Raw genomic sequence first — 19962 nt, 5'->3', positions numbered from 1 at the left:
ACCAACCAAACAAAAAACCCCCAAACAACTGAATGAGAAATACTACTTTGTTTCTACAGGAAAACAAATAGATTATTTATTTTAAAAGTAGTATTTTTTAAATCTTCTTAGTAATACACCCATAAAGAGAAATCTGCTGAGAAAACAAAGAGCTCTTCTGAGCAGTAAGCCTAGAAAGTTAAGTATTCTTAAAACCGATTGCATGGCATGCCTTACACAATATGAAAGATAATAACAATAATGTGGAAGAACAAAAGGATTTTTGAAGTGAAGAGAATGCTTTAGACTTAAAGTTCTAAAAGCCAAATATCCGTACCTCGCTTTACAGAAAGCAAGGTACACAAAAAAGTACACAGGCTGTGTTTTTCTAAACCTACTCTGTATCACTGTAATGTTTAAGTATTTTTAGTTGTTAGCCATCAAGAAAATTGTTTTGAGAATAACACAACAGACTGGCTAGGTTTGTCTTTCATATTCCGGAGTTTTGGGGAAGTTCCCGTCCAAGAATTCAAATCATCACATGATGAAGTGAGATAGAGCACTTGACACTTCGGATTTCACTACTAAAAAGTCCCTCTAGAGACCAAACTATGTGCATTATTCATATTTCAGAATTTGGACATCAGGTTTACTTCACATGACAGCGTGGGCTACATGTTGATCACGCAGAACTGTTAGCTGAGAAACTTGCTGTGCGGCTTCAGCGTGCTTACCTCCCTCTCAATGAAACAGCACGGCTTACTCAGACCGAAACAGGAGAATAGAGCGCTGTGCATGAAAGTGCTGCTTCTGGATTACATTACTTTGATGAGGAATCTTTTTGACCTCTTAGGGCAGCCGACTTCCACAAATGACGAAAGATCCCTCTTCACCCTGCAGCGCATTTCTTCATGCAACTAGAGGGTTGTGAGCTCCCTTCCTTTTATTCAACCCTCTGATATATCAATTAAATCAGATTAAGATGATCGTTATTATCTTTCCTTTTTTTTTTTTTTTTTTTTCGTTTTTTTCGGCTCAGAGGAGGCACCATCACATTTCTATACACACACCAGAACGGGCATTGCCACTATTATTTTTTTTTATACGCACCCTGAACACAGCACCAGAACACAGCCCATGCACCGAGCAGATGCAAAGCAGGGGTAGGTGAAGGGTGGATCGGCTTGTGGATTGCCCGACAGCCCCGGCACCCTCGCCTTCACAGCGCCGCCCCGGAGGCAGCGGCACATCCTGGGCGGCAAGGGATGCGCATTCCGGGCAGCAGGGGAAGCACAGCCCCGGCGGCAGGGCAGGCTGCCCCGGCGGGGCGGTGGCGGGGCTGCCCGCGGGGCTCCCCCCGCCTGCGCGCCGTGCGCGGGAGGGGCGGGGGCTCGGGGCCGGGCCAGCCCCGCCGCCGCCGCCCGGCTCCGCCTCTCCCGCTGCTGCTGCGCTCAGTCCTGGAGCGCCGCTCGGCTGCCAGAAGGGAGGCGCCACCTGCTCCGGTGCGGAGTTGCTCCTCGCTGCGCGCCGAGAGGGAGAGCAGCCGCCCCGCCGCCCGCGCCCGGGAAGTTACCGCAGCTCCCGCCGCCGGGGGAAAGCCGCCGCTGCTTCTTCCCGACCTCGGCTAGGGAGAAGTCTCCACCGCACTCCGGTGCCAGAGGGAAGAACCCCCGCGGGCGCGCCGCCCCGCTCCGCCGCCTCCTCCCGGTCCCGCCGCGGGCAGCGGGATGATGGAGCTCCCCGCCGCCGCCGCCGCCTGCGCCTCCTGCCGCCGCCGCCCGCTGCCGCCCCTGCTTTGCCTCCTGCTCGCAGCGCTCTGCCTGCCCCCAGGTGAGCGCCCGCCCGCCCGCGGGAAGCCGTGTCCGCGCCGTCCCGGCCACGCGTAACTTGGCGGAGGGGAGGCCGGGGCGCAGGTGGCTGTGCCCGCACGCCGCTCCCCGGAGCGCCCCAGCACCTACCGCGGGCTCGCTGCTCCCGACCGGCGGTGCCCGCCGCATCCCGCTGCGCTTCTGGAGGAGAGCCGTCCTCTCCTGCCCTCCGAGGGTGCGCCGGCTGCTGCCGTCTCTCCCGCGGGGAAGGCGGGAGCTGCCCCCGCGGTGAGGGGGACCGAGAGGTGCCGGTCTCATTCTTCCGCGTGGGAAGCGGCGGTGTAGTCCCTCAGGGGCGTTGTCAGCGGCCGCCGGGCAGCGCTGCCCCCGCGGGAGCGACAGCCGAGTCCCGGTTGCCTCTTTCACTTCCAGGCTGAGCGGCACGTCTGCGCGGCGAGTCGCCTGCAACTTGGGCGCTTCAGCCGCTTCTCCCCTCCGCGCCTTCGGTGCCGGCAGCCCCCGGCACCGGCGGCCTCCCGCCGCTTTCCGCCGCCGGTGGGAGCCCGCGGAGCGCGGGCAGCCCGCTGGGGCAAGGCTGCGTGCCTAAGGCTGCTCCGGCGGATCGGGGTGGCGTGGGTAACTTCGCTTCCCCTCCCCGCTCCGTGAAAGCAGTCCTGAGTGAGGCGCTGGGGAAGTAGGAAGGCGCAGAGAGTGCTAAATATCCTAATTGTTCTGGGAATATTTTGGCTATGAGGTGTTTGTAGGCTTTGTTTTGTAAATATTGAGCGTGAAAGTGAAGTCTGAGGGAAAAGCTGTGAAGTGAGGAGTTCTGCATTCAGCGCGGGGACCGTCTCATTATTTTTGTAGAAAGAGCGTCAGCCTGTGGTAAAATTCTGTATTGCTTTAAGAAATGGCTTTGCCTCTCTGTGTGCCTTTGTAACAACGGGGGGTTTGCAGAAGTGTTGGAGCTGGTGGTGGTTTTTCATTCCTGGCCTCTGCCTGGTTGTTACGCGCTCTTCAGTTAACCATTTACGGCCAGCATGTCTTGGCGAAAGGGAAGAGAAGAGCAGACCTTTTTCACTGGATGCATTTTGTGCTTATGTTTTACAAGCTCCAAGTAGAAAACTAGCTACAACAGTAAAGCAAGGCTGCTGAATCTGTAATTTCAAATAGAATAGTAAAAAAAGCTCCAGACAGAATCAACAGCAACATTGGAACGGTAAGCAGTGTGTCAGGCTGTACTGCTAGGCTTTTGCTTTGGCAAATACAGGGTATAATCACTGTCAGACATAATAAATACCAGTCCCGGTGGCAGAGCTTACAAAGAATACTGGTTGCTGTGATGCAGAGAAAGTCTTGAGGAAAGATTGTTCATTTTAGGAAATCTTGAAGGCATGTGGATTATCAGAGGGATAAGCACCTCAGCTTCTAAGAAGTGAGACCTTGCCCCGGTGGAGAGATTTAGCCCAGTAAATACAAAACGATCTTGGTGATTGTGTGACTGTCTACATTTTCCATTTGAAGAAAACGTGAAACCATAAAATATTTTATCTCAAAGGTTGTGTTGATGGAGCTGTATAAAAAGATGGCACCTGACTACCTACGATCTTAATAGGTTGTCAGCAAAACCATTTAACTTGTTCTTTCTGCTCTTCATTCCTTCCTTGCCCCCTGAATGAGAAGCTCAGGCTAACTGTAAGGAAATACATTTGGGGAGAAACCAGCCCCACCTCAGCTTAGAAACTTTCCCTGCAGCACTGAAAATACCTGGAAAGCCCAGTAGTAGATTTAAGCCTCTAGTTCTCTGTTTGTTCTGAGGAATATAAAAGATACTAAGATAGAAAAATACCTATAAAAGGGTCTTGATATTGCTGTAGTTTTACTGGTTCTTACCTCTTGCTATCTCAGCTATTTTAGATGATAGCTAGTTTGCTATCATCTAAACAAATTGTGGATGTATTACTCTATCATGGTGCTCGGCTTTTGGGAGTTCCATTTGAGCTTTGGATGTGGAGAGCAATAGATGAGCTATTAAAAGCATATTAAAAGTTTATGTGCCTCAGTTGTAAATATCTCTGGCAATATTCAAGGTGGACTGGAGATCCTTGTGAGAAAACTTGATTTTGTTTCTTCACAGAATAAACTGCATAGGAAGATACCCATCTTAAAAAGAGAGAGAGGGTCCCAGTACACATTTGACACAAAGAGACTGACTCGAGGTCAGACTAAGTCTGAACACCAATTATAATCTCATACATCTCTAGAGGAAATGGCTGTATATGAAAAAAGTCAACTCTTAATCAGGAGCTAATCATTACCTTTCCCCCTCCCCCCCGCTTTCTGGTGGATTATAACAATGAAGCTCTTAGTCTGTCTTTTTTATTACTAGACTTGTTACATATTGGCAATATTGCCTAAGCCTAGTGAGACTGAAACACCTAATCTTATTCAGGATAACTCATTGTGTTCTCACTCCTGGCTGCGTTTTTCCCCGGGTATATCTGGTGTGACTTTGAGCTAGGGGAGCTGGATTTCTATATTAAGATCTGGAGTTCACATGGGTTTTCTGAAACTGAAGTCAGAAAACCGTCTGCACCACGTGTATAGGCTTCAGTGTGCCATTTATTTGTGGTCCTATATCCAGGTTACAAACCAGACTCATTCCTAAGTGACTTTTAATTGTTAGATTGATTGCTTCGGGAAGCATTTGATATATTTAGGGGTTTTTTTGTTTTTTTGTTGTTGTGGGTTTTTTGGGGTTTGTTTGTTTGTTTTATTTTTTGGTCTGAAAGTCTTCCAACATAAACTATTTTTCTTGTGCTCTCCTCTCTACTGTTGGGTTTGTAGCACTGAGAAGGCAGAGGGCAACAACAGAAATCATCCAGGTCTGTAAATCTTCCAAATTTCAGCCAGGTGATTTTTACTGAAGAAAATATATGTTATGTTCATTGAATAAATATCTCTGTCACAAGTCATATTTAATTTCAAGATATTTTATTTTGACCTTCCAACCTGTGTAAGAACAATCCCCTTTCTTGCAGTAGCATCCATTCTCCTTCCTGAAAGTAATCTGGGTTGTTAAAAGTATTTACCCTGGGTTTATATATTATTTCCTTTGTAGTAGAATTCATTTGTTGACTTACTTCCAGCAGAAATTTTTTGGGAATAGAATCTCTAAATATTTATGCAAGATGATACATAAAGGGGAAAATAAAATAGCATGTGTTTTACATAATGCAAATTACATCTGTGTGATCAGGCTAAAACTGTTCTCTATTTTCTTGCAAGTATCTTACTTATGCAGTGGGGTTTACAGTCTTAAGAAGTAAGAGTGCTCACTGCAGACTTCCATGGTGTCATACCTGATTCCACATGAGATCCTTCTAAGCCATATGGAAACAAGCATTTCTGTAGCAGCAATAGTTTTAATATATTTAATATTTAATACTCATACCATATCACATTATTGTGGACTTTTTCAGGTTCCTACCAGACGACTTTCTGGAGAGTATTTTCTGATCAAAGTGATTTTGGACTTCTTGGGTGAAATAAGAGCAGGTTGCTAGTAGGAAACTGACTACAGAGGAGCCCCACCTCTCTGTATGCACTTTGAACCTAGTAACACTGGAGAGACTGAGTTTGCTTATTTTCTAAGAGCTGTAATTTGTAATTGGATCTCCTAACACTAGATTATCGATATTCAGTCTTCTCTTCTTGTGATCTGTACTCCTTGACCATAACATGAAGATCACAGATAAGCTGGCTTGAGGTCTGATCTCCAGTGGTTGTTCCACTGCTGTTTCACACGTGGGAGTTTTGTGGCTTTTTAATACTACCATGCTGATTGTTGAAACTGTTCTTCCACATCTCTGATGGTATGGTGTTGTAGCATGGTCTCGGTTAGTTCTGCCAGCTCTGATTGGATGCTAGACTTTATATACTGATTTTTACCATACCTAAAACCCCACAGTCTTCAGGCTCTCTCTTCAGTGGTACTCAAGGTTCTTGTGGGTTGACTGGTTTGCAGCTTTTACCTCTGATAATACAATCTTTTTTTATTATTATTTTAAAAAGTGTGTAAACTGGAAGACCACATTTGTAAGATAATTGAGGATCTGTTGCAATATTCTGATTTCTCTCAAGTTCCTGTCTTTAAGAAAAATGGTTACGCTTCCATGCACTGATGCTCAAATGAGAGACTCTTAAAGAACTGTAAATGCTGTAGGGTGATAATTAGAAACGACTCAAGCAGAACGTGACTTTTCCAGGAAAACCTGAATATTAACAAGTCCCCTTGATATGAAATGGTTGCATGTAATCTTCCCAGAAGACAAGGCTTTGACCTACATGTTCTTTATCTCGGTATATTTTCTTTAATGGGAACAGGATGAATATTGAAGAAGGCTGTACCTTTCTGCCTTTAATATACTAGAAAAGGAATCTCATCATTTAGAGAGGAGATTGCAATACATCTTGTATTCTGACAGTCCACTACTGGCAGTGATCAGATCAAGTTTCTTCCTATTTTCTCCTTCTCTGGTTTTGTTTCCTTTTTCTTCTTCCCCAGTGTGTTTTATTGAGGGTGGCTTGAATCACAATCATTCCTACACCAGTGGATGTTAATCTACTGCTCCAAAGGGTTGGCTGTTTTGAGGAATTTCTGCCTAGCTTAAGATCAAATTGCATTTGTTATCATACATATAGATCCAGACAGGCAAATAAATATTTGCCTATTAAAACACTGCTGCTTCTACTGAACTAGTATTTTTATTGTTGATAAGAAATATGCTTCTTTTGGGAGGTAAAAAATGGGAGAAAGCGATAAAATAGCATAGAGAGCAAAACAGAGCACATGCAGCTTCAGGGTATGATTTTTAGAGGTTATCAGGGGTTAGAACAGTTCTGTAACGTTTGGGTAGAAAGCATTTGAAGTGCTTTCAACAGCAATGGAAATACTAAGCTGTTCCCTTGATAAGAAGTAAAAAGTGCAGTCAGTGATTTAATGAGTGTTTCAGCAGTCTGCGTATCCATATATTTTGTTTAGGTTTGTATGCTGTACAGTTAACCCCTGTTGTGAAGAAAAACTTCAAAAGCTCAAACTGCATTTATGTGTTATGTTTTGTGCTGTGGTAGCACCATCTGCATGGTATGTCCTGGAATCATTAATCATGGGTGTGGGTCACAGCAGTTTTGGACCTGAGGGAAAACTCAAACAGCAGCCAAGGATAGCAGAAGTCCCTAGGGCTGGAGCCCTGGCAGGCAGTGACATTTTGGCATGTGTCATGGGCTCTGTGTGGTGCCTGTCCCCTTCCCTTAGCTGTCTCTTGCGTAAAGTGTACATGACGGGTCCCAGCTGCCCAGGCTGGAAGGTTTTGGGTTTTTATTAGAACATCGATTGTGACCATAGTTGGCATCTTTTAAACTTTGAAAAGATATTGACAGCTAATTCAATAGAGGGAGCTCCACTACCTTGTTGTTAGAAGCAGCGTGTCTCAGTTTTTCCCAGACCTCTGGCTTCAGCCAGAAAGTTATATTAAAAGCCTTTGTTTCTTCAGTGTTTTGTAGTGCTAGGCTTTGTTACTGCAAGCATCTTACTTTCATCACAGGCTTCCTGTTCCCTGAAGGGGACAGAAGGACTAATGCAAGTCATGTACTAGGCAAACCCGAAAAGATGACTTAATTAGGGATAGTTCTCTTTTGCTGCAAGGTTTTGGGTGTTTTAGATGGATACACTACACCTTCAGGTTTTTAAGTGACGCTTTCCTGTCTGGGGAGGCAGGTGGTGAGATTCATGGAGAAGCCCAGAAAGAATTAGAATAAATAGAGGTTATTTCCAGGGATTGAATGGGCCCAGAGTGGTGTGGCATGAAATAGGGTGCAAACAGGATAAGGAAATGATTGTACCAAATTTACTGCTGGGGTGAGACGAAGCTAGAACACTTCCAGTAAAATGTTAGGTAGGACATTTGTTTAAAAAAAAAGAGTCTGTTTTTTCAGCAAGTTCTTCTAGGATTTTTTTTTTTTTTTTTTTTTTTTTTAAGAAAAGTGGAATATGTGTGCCATTCTTTAAACATGGTCATTGTGAAAGAAGCCAGCTTAGGTGTATGCTTTTAACCCATTCCATGTCTTTAACACAGAAACGCATGCATACAGAAAGCTGATAACTGCTCTGTAAACTTAGGACTTGATATTTTCCTTGAATACTTTCACTTTTAAAATAGTATTTCTTATCAGATGGTTTTGAAACTAATTATGAAGTCCCAATAAAGAACAAGACATCTAAAAAAATATTCTTTGAGTCACCTTCAAGTAAGCTTGTGATGAACTCAGCATTGTTCTTCAATGAGATGAATCCCAGACAAATGCCCTTAATCATTTCACTTGCCGCAAAACTTGCGTTTTTTTAATCCATTTTTCTCCAATTTAATTAAAGAAAATAACTCTAGAAATTGGAGAGCAAATTGATGTAGCTCGTGTACAGTTTGATTTAAGTGTGGCATTTTATTTACAACTGACTTATTTCATGGTTTTGTTGTTTTGGCATTTTAATGTGAATTTTTGGTGGAGTGGGGTTTGGGTTTGTTTAATTTTTTTTGTTTGCATGTTATTGTTAGAAAATGCAACAGTTTATTTTTTGAGAACTCACTGTTGAGCTGAATGAGTTTTTCATGCTGACCAGGGAGAATTCCTAAGACTCCTATTTTAGAGGATTGGCCCAGTTTATCTCTGGGATGGAATGGTAAATGTTCACTTAGGAGTCTGTAATGGGATACCTTACAGAGAATACATGGGTTGAGATGGTCTTAAAAGTGGCCAATTGAAGGAAGCTATGAGATCTCAAAATTATTTGTGAGATGCTGTTTCTTTTAGTTGCAGCGTCTGAATTATTTTTCTGTTGATGAGATAGCTAGAGTATTAATATATGCATTTTTCCCTTTTGGCATGGAATTTTATTTCGTGAAACATACAAAGCAGCATGTGTTTAGCAAAGTGAATTCTGTGACTCATCCAGATAAAATCATGGTTTGTTGGTTTATTCTGGTTGTTCTGGAGAACAGAGATGAACTCAGTGGCCTTTACCTACAAAGCCACACATGAAACGGGGAAAGGACAAATGGAATATTCAGGCAGGATTTGGGAAACTGCTATGTAGCCATGTAACTGCAGAAGAGAGAAGAATGCTGAATCAATTTCTTCATTCTTGATACAGCACATCAAATGCTTGAATATGGAGGGGATGATAGGGTATGTGTTATTTTAAAATCCACACAGTGACACCCCAGTATGGGATTTGCTGTCTAGAACTGGGGAATGTGAAAATTTATGACACTTAACAGTAAAGTAGTGCCCTGACAACTGGTGATGTAAATCCAGAAAACATTTGCATCTTACACTCAACAGCTTTAAGGGTTTGTGAGGGGATAATTTTTCCAAATTTAGTTCGTGACAGAGAGTATTTTTAATATTACTCTTCAGTTTTCAAACTGCTGTGCAGCTTGCTGCTAATCTTGAACCCTGCCTACACACAGATGCAGTAAGAAAATCAGTGTTCTAAATGTCCCACCAGCTTCCAGTTTGAGAGAATTATGTTTCTTATTGTTGTGTTTCTGCATAGACAAGAATTTAGTAATGCAGAGCTTTATGGTTAGTAATTCTAGTAATTAATAATGGAGTCCTGTGGTTTGACACAGTAACCAATGTATGAGTAAATAATGACAGCTACTTCGCATTGCATAAATTCATATTTTGCACTTTTTTCCCCGGATATTTTTTGTTTTGTTAAATATTTAAAACTTTCAGAAAATGATTTGCTCCAGTAGTTAAGCTCTTGACATGGTTTCTGTATTTTGGAGGGACCTCGGTTCTGTAGTTCAATTTGACCTCACACATCACACGGCTGTTGAATGATGCAACATGTTCTGTTTTAGCTTTGAAGTTTAAGTCCTTTACCCTCAAGATTTAATCCTAGTTAATGTGAGGTGCCCCACAGCAGTAAATTCTGAAGTGTCTACCTGAATCTTGGAGTGCACTTTCTGGAAGTTCACCTGCAGACTTGGTAAGGGTCAGGTTCTGGTATATCATCCCGACTCCCTTGTCTCTGTGGGTCATTTCTTGTCACTGAGTCTCACTTTAAGTACCCTGGGGTGTTAAATCCAAAACTTCTGCACAGCTTCTGAGGGCAGCAGGGGGAGGGGTCTAAAACTTTTGAGATAGTGAGAAATAAGTGGTATGTTGCAAAGATGACTACCGTGAATGTAGAGGCAGGTTAACCATTTCTTAGGAGATTCACAGAATATTTTGGCATCCTAACATAATGTATTGCCTGCTCTGTAAGAAAGTTCTTTCCTTATCTTAAAAGAGCTTTAAGCCCTTGGTATCTGCAGCCAGAAGGAAGGCAAACTTTCTGGCCTGTGTGTAAAACTGTTGGTTTATAAGAGGGGCAAAAGAGATGCCTAGTGTCTGCCTGAGAGTCAAAAGGATAGGAGCAGGGAAATGAGAATTGTGGTCTTTTGGGAGGTCTTGTGGGGGTGGGAATGTAGCTGGGTATTGGGGCATGCTGGCAGCTGCAGAGCCTGCTGGCTGTCACCATCCTGCAAAGGGCGCCTTGGAGTGCTGCTGCAGCCACCAGGGCAGCACAGCTCAGCCTGGGGAGCTTGGGAGCTCCTCTTGGACAGCATGCAGCTCAAGAACCAGCAGGTAGGAACTCCCTGGAGTGGTGGTCACCTATAGGTCCATGGTGGCTGTTTCATTTCTGCTGTGTAAGAGGGGAAAGATCTCTGTTCCTCCCAAGCATGACAAATTCCTTCCTTTTGCTTGGGACGTGCTTACTCTCTGACCTACTGCAGAGATGTGTCTGCTTACTTTAGAAGCACTTTTCTTCTGCTCTGAATGGTGCATGAAGCCCTCTGTGGGTCACTTTTTAATCATTATGTCCTTCTGTAAGTACAGCAGTGATACGGAAAGATGGGCTTCAGCACACCCAGTATGCTCACAGTCTTTGGCTCTCTTTCCATTGCATCAGTGGCACAGGGCATAGGGGAATGAATAACACAGTGTGTTTCTGTAGTGAATGATGAATGGCTGAGTGTGAGCTGCCAGTGGCTTTATCCAGAAAGAAGTGGGGTGTTGGGAGAAGCGATATTTGCACCCAGAGGAAGAGAGACAGGTGAATCATTTCTAGCTGGAAAGCTCAGTTCAGTTTTTTTTAGATGTGGGAGTAGTTTTGAAGGTTGAAGTTGATGGCTCAGTCCAAGAGCTTGTTAATTTTTCTGGGCAGAAGTAATGCATTTGAACTGTTTCTCAAAATTATTTATTCTTAATTTTACTTATGGTTACTCCATATATGAGTATGAAGGCCACATATGAGCTTCACACTGGGAGTTTAGTGTATATATAAGAAATTAGCCCTTAGTGCGTTGGGATGCCTTGTTTTAGGTGTGGATTCTAATTCACAGAAGTAGCATCCATAGCTTGCTTTTACTTGTGTTCCTACTGATTTCTAGTCTTCCTGTGAGGCGTCATCATCTGTAAACAGCAACAATTGTTCTGGAAGGCTTTTCATTTAAGTGTGAGAGAGCAGAGGACTGAGCATGTGGGGATCTTGACTCCTTTTGAGGGGGCTGTCTCCATGCAGTAGTGTCAATACGTGTTACTTTTTTGGACATATTGTACAGAACAGAGGGGGTTTTTTTCCTAACCACAGAAGGAGGTTGGTGGCTCACAGAATGCAAGTTCTGTGACAGTGTGATAAACTCTACATAAAACTTGAGGGACTCTGTTAATTGAAAATAGAAACTTTAAAGGGAATAAATATTTCAATGAAAACCTTTATTCTCTTCCTAAAACTTTTCATGATGTTTGAAAGGGTCTTTTTAGCTGGGTTTTCAGTCACTTATGTTTTTTTGCATTTCTTTTCCTTCTTCAGAGCTAAACTCTTACTCTGTCTTTAGGGAGGGATAGCTACTACAAAACCAGAAGTTTTATTGCAGCTTAATTCCAGGTGTGAGGTTATGACCTAAATCTTCCATCTGCTGATAAAATGCTAAGCTCTACCATTTTCCATTATCTTCCTCAACAGCAACTAGAAAGTTAACAAAAAAAAAAAAAAAAAAAAAAAAAAAAAAAAAAAAAAAAAAGCCCTCACAATCCAGTTTCTTTAATTCCCTGTGGTCAGGGAAAACTGCAGACTGGATGTGGATTAAGGGTTGGATGGGGGTTTTTTTGGTTGGTTGTTTTCTTGTGTGTTTTTTTTTGTGGTTTGGTTTTGGTTTTGTTTTTTGGTTTGGTTTGGGTTTTTTTTTTTGTTTGTTTGTTTGTTTTCCTTTAAATGTAATTTAATGAAAGAGAAAATTGATGAGACTTCTCTAAAAAAAGTGGCACTGTATGCTAGGTTTTTCAAACAGTGATTCTTGTAGAAGCTGTTGTGAACTGGGACTGAGAGTGGCTTAGGAGAACCGCTTTCCTCTTGGACATGTCAGCACCCTTGGGTTGTTAAGTCCAGGTGGAAGTACTATAGCATGCATTTCATCTGAAAGGATTTGAGTGATCTCTGGTACTTAAGCAGTGAAAAAAATATTTATGTTTCTTGTGGCATTTGCTTGATCTATACTTCAAACAGAATGGACACTTCACAGCTTTTGACTGCTTGGTAGTGCTTTACTTGCCACTGCAAGGCTGAATAATTTTGTATGGTCTACTTCTGCACATCATTGGTAATTTCTATTGCCAACAAGCCGTCAGTGAGTCTGGAATGCTTAATCTTTTGCAATTTATATTTGCAGATATACCAGATAAATCGAATGTTGAAGAGCTCTCCCAGTGTCAGGGTGGCCAAACATTGCCACACAAGGCTTGGGAACAGGGAGATTGTCTTGTGATCAGAACTGCCACAGCACACGTCCAGGTTAGAAAACTCAGGGAGTTCCAGCTCCCGCCACCATTTGCATCAGGGGTATCAATTCCTGTGAGACACTGTTTCTTCCCTTTATTACAGGAAGAGACTGGGCTGAGTGTTTTGTGCTTCTGGAAGGAGCCTGACAGTGTCAGCCTGTACCACCAGCTACTGCTGCAGCTGAGGAACATCCCTGTCTGTGGTATAGCCTTGGATTGAACCTTTGTGTGGGCTTTTACCAGGCCTGCTAGGTGCTGTATTTTGTATATTGCCACGTGTGATCTCTTCTACTGATGTCACACAAGTGGAGGTTTAAAATTTTGTATAGTAAGTTGGAAGCTAAAGCTGTTTTTTACTGCCATTTTATTTGGAGGGGAGTCTGAACCTGACTTCTCAAAATCATGGGAAAGGGAAAAAGATGCAAAAATTACTTAAATTTTTACCCACCAATTTTTATTATTTTGGCAGCTGAAATTTAAGAGAAAAAGTCTCGATTTCTAGTTTAAAGAAAGCAAAATAACATAATTGGTTTTAATTTATAAATACCACTTGAACATCAAAAGATATTTGAGAACGTTTCAGGCTGAGAAGTAGAAAATACTTTTTTGCTAGCATATTGTTTGCTTAACTTCACTGTGTCATTGACTGGTGTATGCCTTCTATGTTCTGTGGGTTTTGGAGAGTGAAGGCTTTAGCGGTGAGAACAATTAAAGGTGGAGTATCTAGGATTGCAACAGCAACCCTTTGGATGTTTGACAAGGTGTATTAATGTGCACACTTAAAAGTTCGCTTTTCTGCCACTGTTCTGTAAGCAAATATTTATAACTGGAGCCTTTAGAGCCTGAAGAGAGAAGTTTGCTGTCGGTAGTGGTGATTGGGCCAAAGGCACAAATCAGCATCTCTGGAGTGGCAGATCCAAACTAAAGGGAAAGAACTTACTTCCAGCGTGTTCCACCAGGTATATCCCTAAAGCCTGTGAGAAGAAATATTACAGAAAAACCACGGAAAGGGGTCTTTGCAACAGAGAAGAAGCTGGGACGGAAGGGACAGACAGACAGCATGGGAACAGGACGAGCTGTAGCTGGCGTGTGTGGAGCTAGCGTCTTGTGGGTGAGTTTTTGGAGAACAGAAACAGACTCAGCTGAGTCTGAGGGGAGCCCAGCTTTTGGATCTGGCCACATCTCTTGCTGCTGCGGGAAGGGGTGTCGGTGGTGGCGAGCCTGGGCTGGGAGAACAGGCAGGCCGTGTCAGGAGGAAGGAAGCAGAGGGCCCTGGCACAGCTGCACAGAGCCAGCGTGTGCTGCCTCTTCCCCGTGCGTGGGCGCCGGAGGCAAGGCCTCTGCATAGAAAGGGCAGCTGGAGTTAGGCTTGCAAGTGAAACAAGTTGTGACAGGAGAGCTCAAAGCATTCTGGAAAGTGGTGGGGTTGAGGAGAGCCCCTGAACAGAGTAGTTGAGGGAGAGGAGCAGCAGAGAACCCAATTTCAAGATAGGCGCAGTGCCTGCCCTCCCCTGTCTGTATCTCCACGTGCATTTGACAGTCGCACCCTTTGCTTTCCCCTGCCATAATTCGGCAGGATGTCCCTCTTGGTAAAGATCATGCTACTGCCACATCACCCTACTGTTCCTCTTTTGTCAGCCACACGGTTCAGTGTAATTTCCTGTCTCATGAGGCCGTCTCTGTGTCCCCACAGGAACTGTGCAAAGCTGACACATTCACATACGTCCTGTGCTCACAGGGCAACCACCTGGACTAACATACCCTTTCTAGACAGCCTCCCTTCTGCATCTAGGGGTCAGGACAGATAAACTGAAAAGCTCTTCATGCTCACTGTCTTTTTGAGGGGAGGAAAAATCCCGAGTGTTTTCTTCTAGGCATGGTAAGAGACTTAGTGTGTGAGGTGCCAGGGAAAGGGTGTCATGCTGAGCACGATCGCTGGGTGGCCTAGATGTCTGCGTCTGTCCTGTTGGGCCATCAGGTGTTCTGTGGAGTGACTCATACTGTGGGCATTCAAAATGGTCCAGAAACTCTCACTCCTGGAAAGAAGCAACCCATGTTCTCACAAGTATTGTTACCAAGTCTGAAGAAATGTAACATTAGATGTTTAATAAGGATATTGCAATAAACATGGATGTACGACCCACTGCTGCTGAAATTGCAACAGTCAGCCATTTTCTGATGTAAGCCTGTTCATGCTGTGTCTAGACTGAGGAGGGGGAATCAGCCTGTGGTACTTGACAGGTTGATCTATGCTTACTCACAAATCCAGAAATTAAGTTAACACAATCGTTTTGGGCTGTGACCCAGCATGTGTTTGAGCACCCGGCTTTGAAATTATTAGAGTATTTAAACAGATTCTTAAGGACCTGTTTTTTAGGATAGAGATATCAAGGCCCATGCAGAGGGGGCACAGGAGGATACAGTAAGCCGTAAGTGGTGGTGTGGAGGCTGTTAAGATGCTGGATACTGCCTGTGAATCAAAGCATCTTCCTGCTCCTTGCACAGCATATTGAGCTATCATGACTTGCAGAGAAATAGTTTAGGTAGGGGATTGATCTAGTTCTGCCTTCCCAAGTCTGATGCAAGTTCATCTCTTTGGCTGACTATTTCAAACCTCTGTTTTTAAATTGCACACACATGGTTTTCCCATCTATAAAATATAATATATGAGAATGGATATATATATACATATATATTTGTGCCTGTCAGCAGGGAATAGGCAGCTTACTAAGCTTTCTTGAGCGTAATTTTAAATGGAGAAAATGCTTCTATATAAACTGAGATTATCTCATCACAATATTTTTATGATAGTTAATTAAAATGTGAGAAAATCCTTTAGAGCAGATTTGCAGTTTTGTGACTTTTATGAGACTTAACATGAGAGATCTATTTTTGTAGTTATGCCTTCTTATTAGTTTTGGGATTAGGATATGTTTAAATGCATGGCTATCAAATCCTGTGATGATTACTTGTTTATTTTGCAGTGTAGACTAAATCAGTTATGGTCCCATTCATGTGTTGGTTGTGTCCCACTTTTCAAGGAGATATTGTAGTGCTTTATTGTTATTGCTATTTAAAATAAACTCCCAGAGTAGTTTTAATTTCAGCTTGTATTTTTTTTTTAATATTAAGTTTCAGTGAAGCATATTTTATTAGATTGTAGTGAATAATTATCATTTAGGTTGTTACAGCTCCCGGACATCCATTTTCATTATGCTGAAAGATTGTAGAATGTGAGTGAAGGAAGATCTTTGTGACTAGCTGCAAGAGACTTAAATTCTTAAAAAGTTGTCTATACATAAACAAAATCCTGTAAAATCTTGGCTCTCACTGCATACAACTGTGAAAGGAAGCAAGACCTAAAGAAAATTTACTGCGATAAAGTGAGAGTTTTTGAAGACCAGCATGTGCTCTGTTCCCTTTGCAGTGGACAGGCACGTCAGTGGAAAATTGATCTCTAGGCATTCTGCTTTCTACTTGAACTTGTGCTCAGTCTAAAGAAAGAATAGGCTTAAACAAATATTTTTTTGTCTTTCTTTAACCGTGCCTATGATAGCCTGACAACATGAATCTCTTGTTCACTGGCTCATCAGTCATCTCATATAACACCTAGAAATGTTCTCAATCTAGGAATCATTCCAACAGAAGCGAATGTGAAGATTCAAAATCCTTTGCCTTGACCTATTTGTGTGAGTGACCATGGGGACGGACTTGTGCTCTAGGCCAGCAGGTGATTATGCAAAGGAGTAAGGAATGCTGCTCTTTTCTCCCTGTGGGTCATTAAACACAAGTTATAGGGGTTTTGGGATGATCTGGAGAGGAAACACATCAGATAAATATAAGGTAGAATTCTCAGGGGTAACTGTCCAACAGACTTTGCTCACAAATATAATGCATGTTTCCCTGATGCTCCTACACCAGCCCAGGTGTGAGCATAGATGTGCTTACGTGAGCAGACTGCACTGTCAAAAGCAAAGCAAGGGAGAGGAGGAATGGAGAATTGTTAGACTGCCAGGAATACGCATGCTGATTAGAGCTATGTTTATATTAACACAGCCATTCAGATACAGCTAATTAATCAGAATTTGTCTACCAAACAATGCCTTGGAGATATAGAAACACAGGATTATGAGATTTGCCAGATTTCTGTGACAGATCTTCTTGGGAGACTTGTGGAACCAAGGCTAATGATTCCTTCTGACTCCTAGATTTTTTTTCCAGAAAAGTAGTAACTTAAGATAACCTTGCATCTCATTTTGTCTCGGGCCATTTACCCAGTAATAGCACTAAATACACTGAAGTAGTCCATGTCATTTTTTTTATGGCAATTTGAGTTCAGCCTTTATTCATAGAGGGGGGGGGTAGAGTAGGCAGTGAGACAAACTGTTAAGTAAAATACCAGTGTTTCACATACAGGCTTTCATACCAGTGCAATTGGATGCATACTGAAAGGGAGAATCAATTATATAGCTGCTGCTTATCAGAAGTTAGCAAATAGTAAATGCAGTTTCATTTTTATAATCAATTACCTAGCCCTGAAATTTGTTAGCAAAGGTTAGAAGCTGTAATAATTTTCATTGAATGCCTACACATTATCTCAATGTATTTCTACATGCTGCATTTTAGGGAGTTGAGGGAGAAATGTTTCTTTCCTGAAGTCTTTTAAACTGGCTTCCAAAAGATGAGGGTCAAGCCCTTCAATTTCTGAGCTCAATTTACATTCATCCCACAAAAAAAGATGATGGTGTGTACTTTCTCATTAGTCAAACACCTTTTTTTCACTTGTAAGCATTGGTTGCTTTACTTTCAGCTTTGTAAGTTTAAAGAATGCTTCCATCCCTGTGTGGTTAGTTCAACCATATCATTGTTCAGAATTTACGGATAAGTGGGAGTGTAACAAAGGATAACTTTATTCTTTTTTTGTTATTTTATTTTCTTCCAATGTTCTCAACAAGGATCCAAAATTCTTTGTGTGCAGAAGTTATTTGTAGCTGGTGACAGGCTGTGCATGCATTGTGACATAAAATTGTCAATCTTTCAATCCTGCTAGCCCAGTGTTTGCTGTTTATATGCAACCTTTCATGTTCTTGTTTTTGAGGTACCTCCTTTATTTTTGTTCAAATGTTTTATAATCGATGTTTGATTATTGACTCTTCTATGATGGTATTTCTGGAGGCTCATGCAGGCTTTGTTTCTGGTTTTGTGCTGGATATCCTGTCAGAGTTGCATACTTCTGCATAGCTTACTTCACTGAATTATTAAAAAGAAAAATCTTTTGTACAATATAATCCTTGGTGGTTTTTATTCTTTTTTTTTTTTTTTTCCCTGCAGGTATCAGAAATGGTTGCCTCAAGTTGCTCCCCTAAGCAGATGATGCCCAGTAGGATATTTGATTTATTTGTATTTCTTTGTTATTTTGCTCAAGATAAAATTAGTTTTGTTGAAACTGGGTGTCTTGTACCTTTTTTTTGTTTATTTCTCCATGAGCACTGTAAAGTCTACTGAAACTGCTAATGTTACTACTTGAGTTTTTGGTCATTTTAATTAAAGAAAAAGCATTCTTGCTCTGTGTTAATTTTATAGTTATTTAACACAACCATTTCTTGTTCAAGGCTAGCTTTTGTAGACCAGTTAGTCTGAATCATACTGTATCACAGGCATCCTCCTTTTTCAAAGAGCATCTAATTGGCATTAGTCAGGCTCTCATTAACTGCATTTTCTGTTTCAATATTATCTTTTTGTTAATTGACTTAGTGTCCTCACTGCACCTCTGTTTTTAAAAGTGATAGATAGCATTTGAATCTCTAGCCATGTCCAGTCATTTTAAGTTTGTAGAATTTTCTTGTTTTCTTCTTCCCAGGACCTCACTGAGAAACTTAACTGCCAGCTGCAGATTGCAGCAGTAGTGAAAATGAAAGCATTCCTTAGGTACACTTGGTATCTTTATTTAACTCAGAAATCTTTATTTAACTGGAAGCAGTGCTAAGAATAGCAACCTTCTCTAGCCTGACTGGCACGATTCTCCTTCAGGCCTTGATATCTGTGTTTAGTGGGGCTATTTTTCTATTCTCCAAGATCATGCATGTCTTCTCAAGTTGCCCCAACTTTCTGCACAAATTAGCCAGGGAATCCACATCACACAGATGGTTTAACCACCTCTTCCATGAGCAGGGGGTTGATTGCAGGACAGGGGTCTTGTGGCAGTGGTTTTCTGGGGTGCAAAATGTTCCTGGGGCTGTGCAAGGATCCCGGAATGAGCACAGCGCTCTGGTGTGGAAGGATGTAGCTGTGGTGATGTGCCAGGAGTTGATTTATGGAGGTGCTGCTCAGCTGCATTGTCACCAAGGCAATTTTCCTTCTAGTTTTGTTGCTAACTTGTGGAACATCAGCTCAGAGGTACCTGAGCCATACAAAGGGGGTTGGAGAACTGCAAGACTCTTAAAGTCCTGTAGGGACAGGAGAAGGACGTAAGAGTGAGCTCTGCCCTTTGCAGAGATGAAAGGAGGGTGTTTGAGTGAAACTGTAGTTTGTTGCCATCACCAGCTCATCCTGGCCAGGTGGGTTTGTCCCTCTAGCAAATGCTGCTGCACCTGAGGCAGGGCTGCTGCAGGGTGCCTGGGGAAGCAGGTGCCTGGCTTGCTTGCCTTGGCCAGGAATGGTCAATGGAACTCCTTCCTGTCATCATCTAAAATGACAGAAGGAAAGAATTTAAGTAGTCTGAGAAGGACTCTGTTACTGCATGAAAGGAGAAATTGGATGGAGATGAAAAAGCTAAGGAAAGGTAAAGAAAAGCAGAGGGAATGAGGGCTGTTGCAGATTATTTTTTTTTGTAAATAAAACAAAACAAAACAAAAAAACCCCCAACAAAACCCCTCTTACTGACATGAAGTCATAAAGTGCAAGAATGGTTTCTTCGCTTTCTATTTTATGTTTTGCACAGCTTATAAAAATGATATAACTACTTCATTTATGTCTATCAATAATTGAATCTGTCATTAAGGCTTTTATTACCAATAAATCCTAGTGATTTTGTGTGTAGTGAACATTATTAAAGCCTATTTTTCATTATAAATTTCTCCTGTTGATCAGTTATTAAAGTGGTATTTTTAATTTTAAAATAAAAGACATAAAGCATTTAGTTTGCAATTCTTTTTTTTTTTTTTTTTGCTAACACAGAGTAGAAGAGAACAGTATAACAGAGATGATGATCCAAACACTACCTTCTCCGTTTTTTGTCTCACTAAGAAAACAATTTTATTTTCAACCTTTAATTTGGGCCTTGTGC

General features: G+C 42.2%; 1 protein-coding gene and 1 long non-coding RNA gene across 4 annotated transcripts in view; both read left to right on the top strand.

The window, feature by feature from the left end:
- The first annotated feature begins 1427 nt into the window (after positions 1 to 1427).
- Positions 1428 to 19962, top strand: part of ALCAM (activated leukocyte cell adhesion molecule) — a 115493-nt gene continuing 96958 nt past the window's right edge. For 2 of the 3 annotated variants that reach the window (XM_066175157.1, XM_066175152.1), the window contains exon 1: positions 1428 to 1809. In XM_066175157.1, the coding sequence (XP_066031254.1) occupies positions 1707 to 1809 (103 nt within the window). In that variant the 5' untranslated portion in view covers positions 1428 to 1706. The remainder of the gene's footprint in view (positions 1810 to 19962) is intronic. The other variant, XM_066175153.1, reaches the window with a different exon arrangement.
- LOC136284772 (uncharacterized) lies at positions 9688 to 18240 on the top strand. Its single transcript, XR_010719296.1, has 3 exons — positions 9688 to 12690; positions 12781 to 13788; positions 16308 to 18240. It is a non-coding gene; the product is annotated as an uncharacterized lncRNA (long non-coding RNA).

This window comes from Chamaea fasciata, unplaced genomic scaffold (genome assembly GCF_029207755.1).
Source record: "Chamaea fasciata isolate MVZ Bird 193981 ecotype frontalis unplaced genomic scaffold, bChaFas1.0.hap1 SCAF_2, whole genome shotgun sequence".
Lineage (NCBI taxonomy): Eukaryota > Metazoa > Chordata > Aves > Passeriformes > Sylviidae > Chamaea > Chamaea fasciata.
This window is presented reverse-complemented; position numbering and strand designations above follow the sequence as displayed.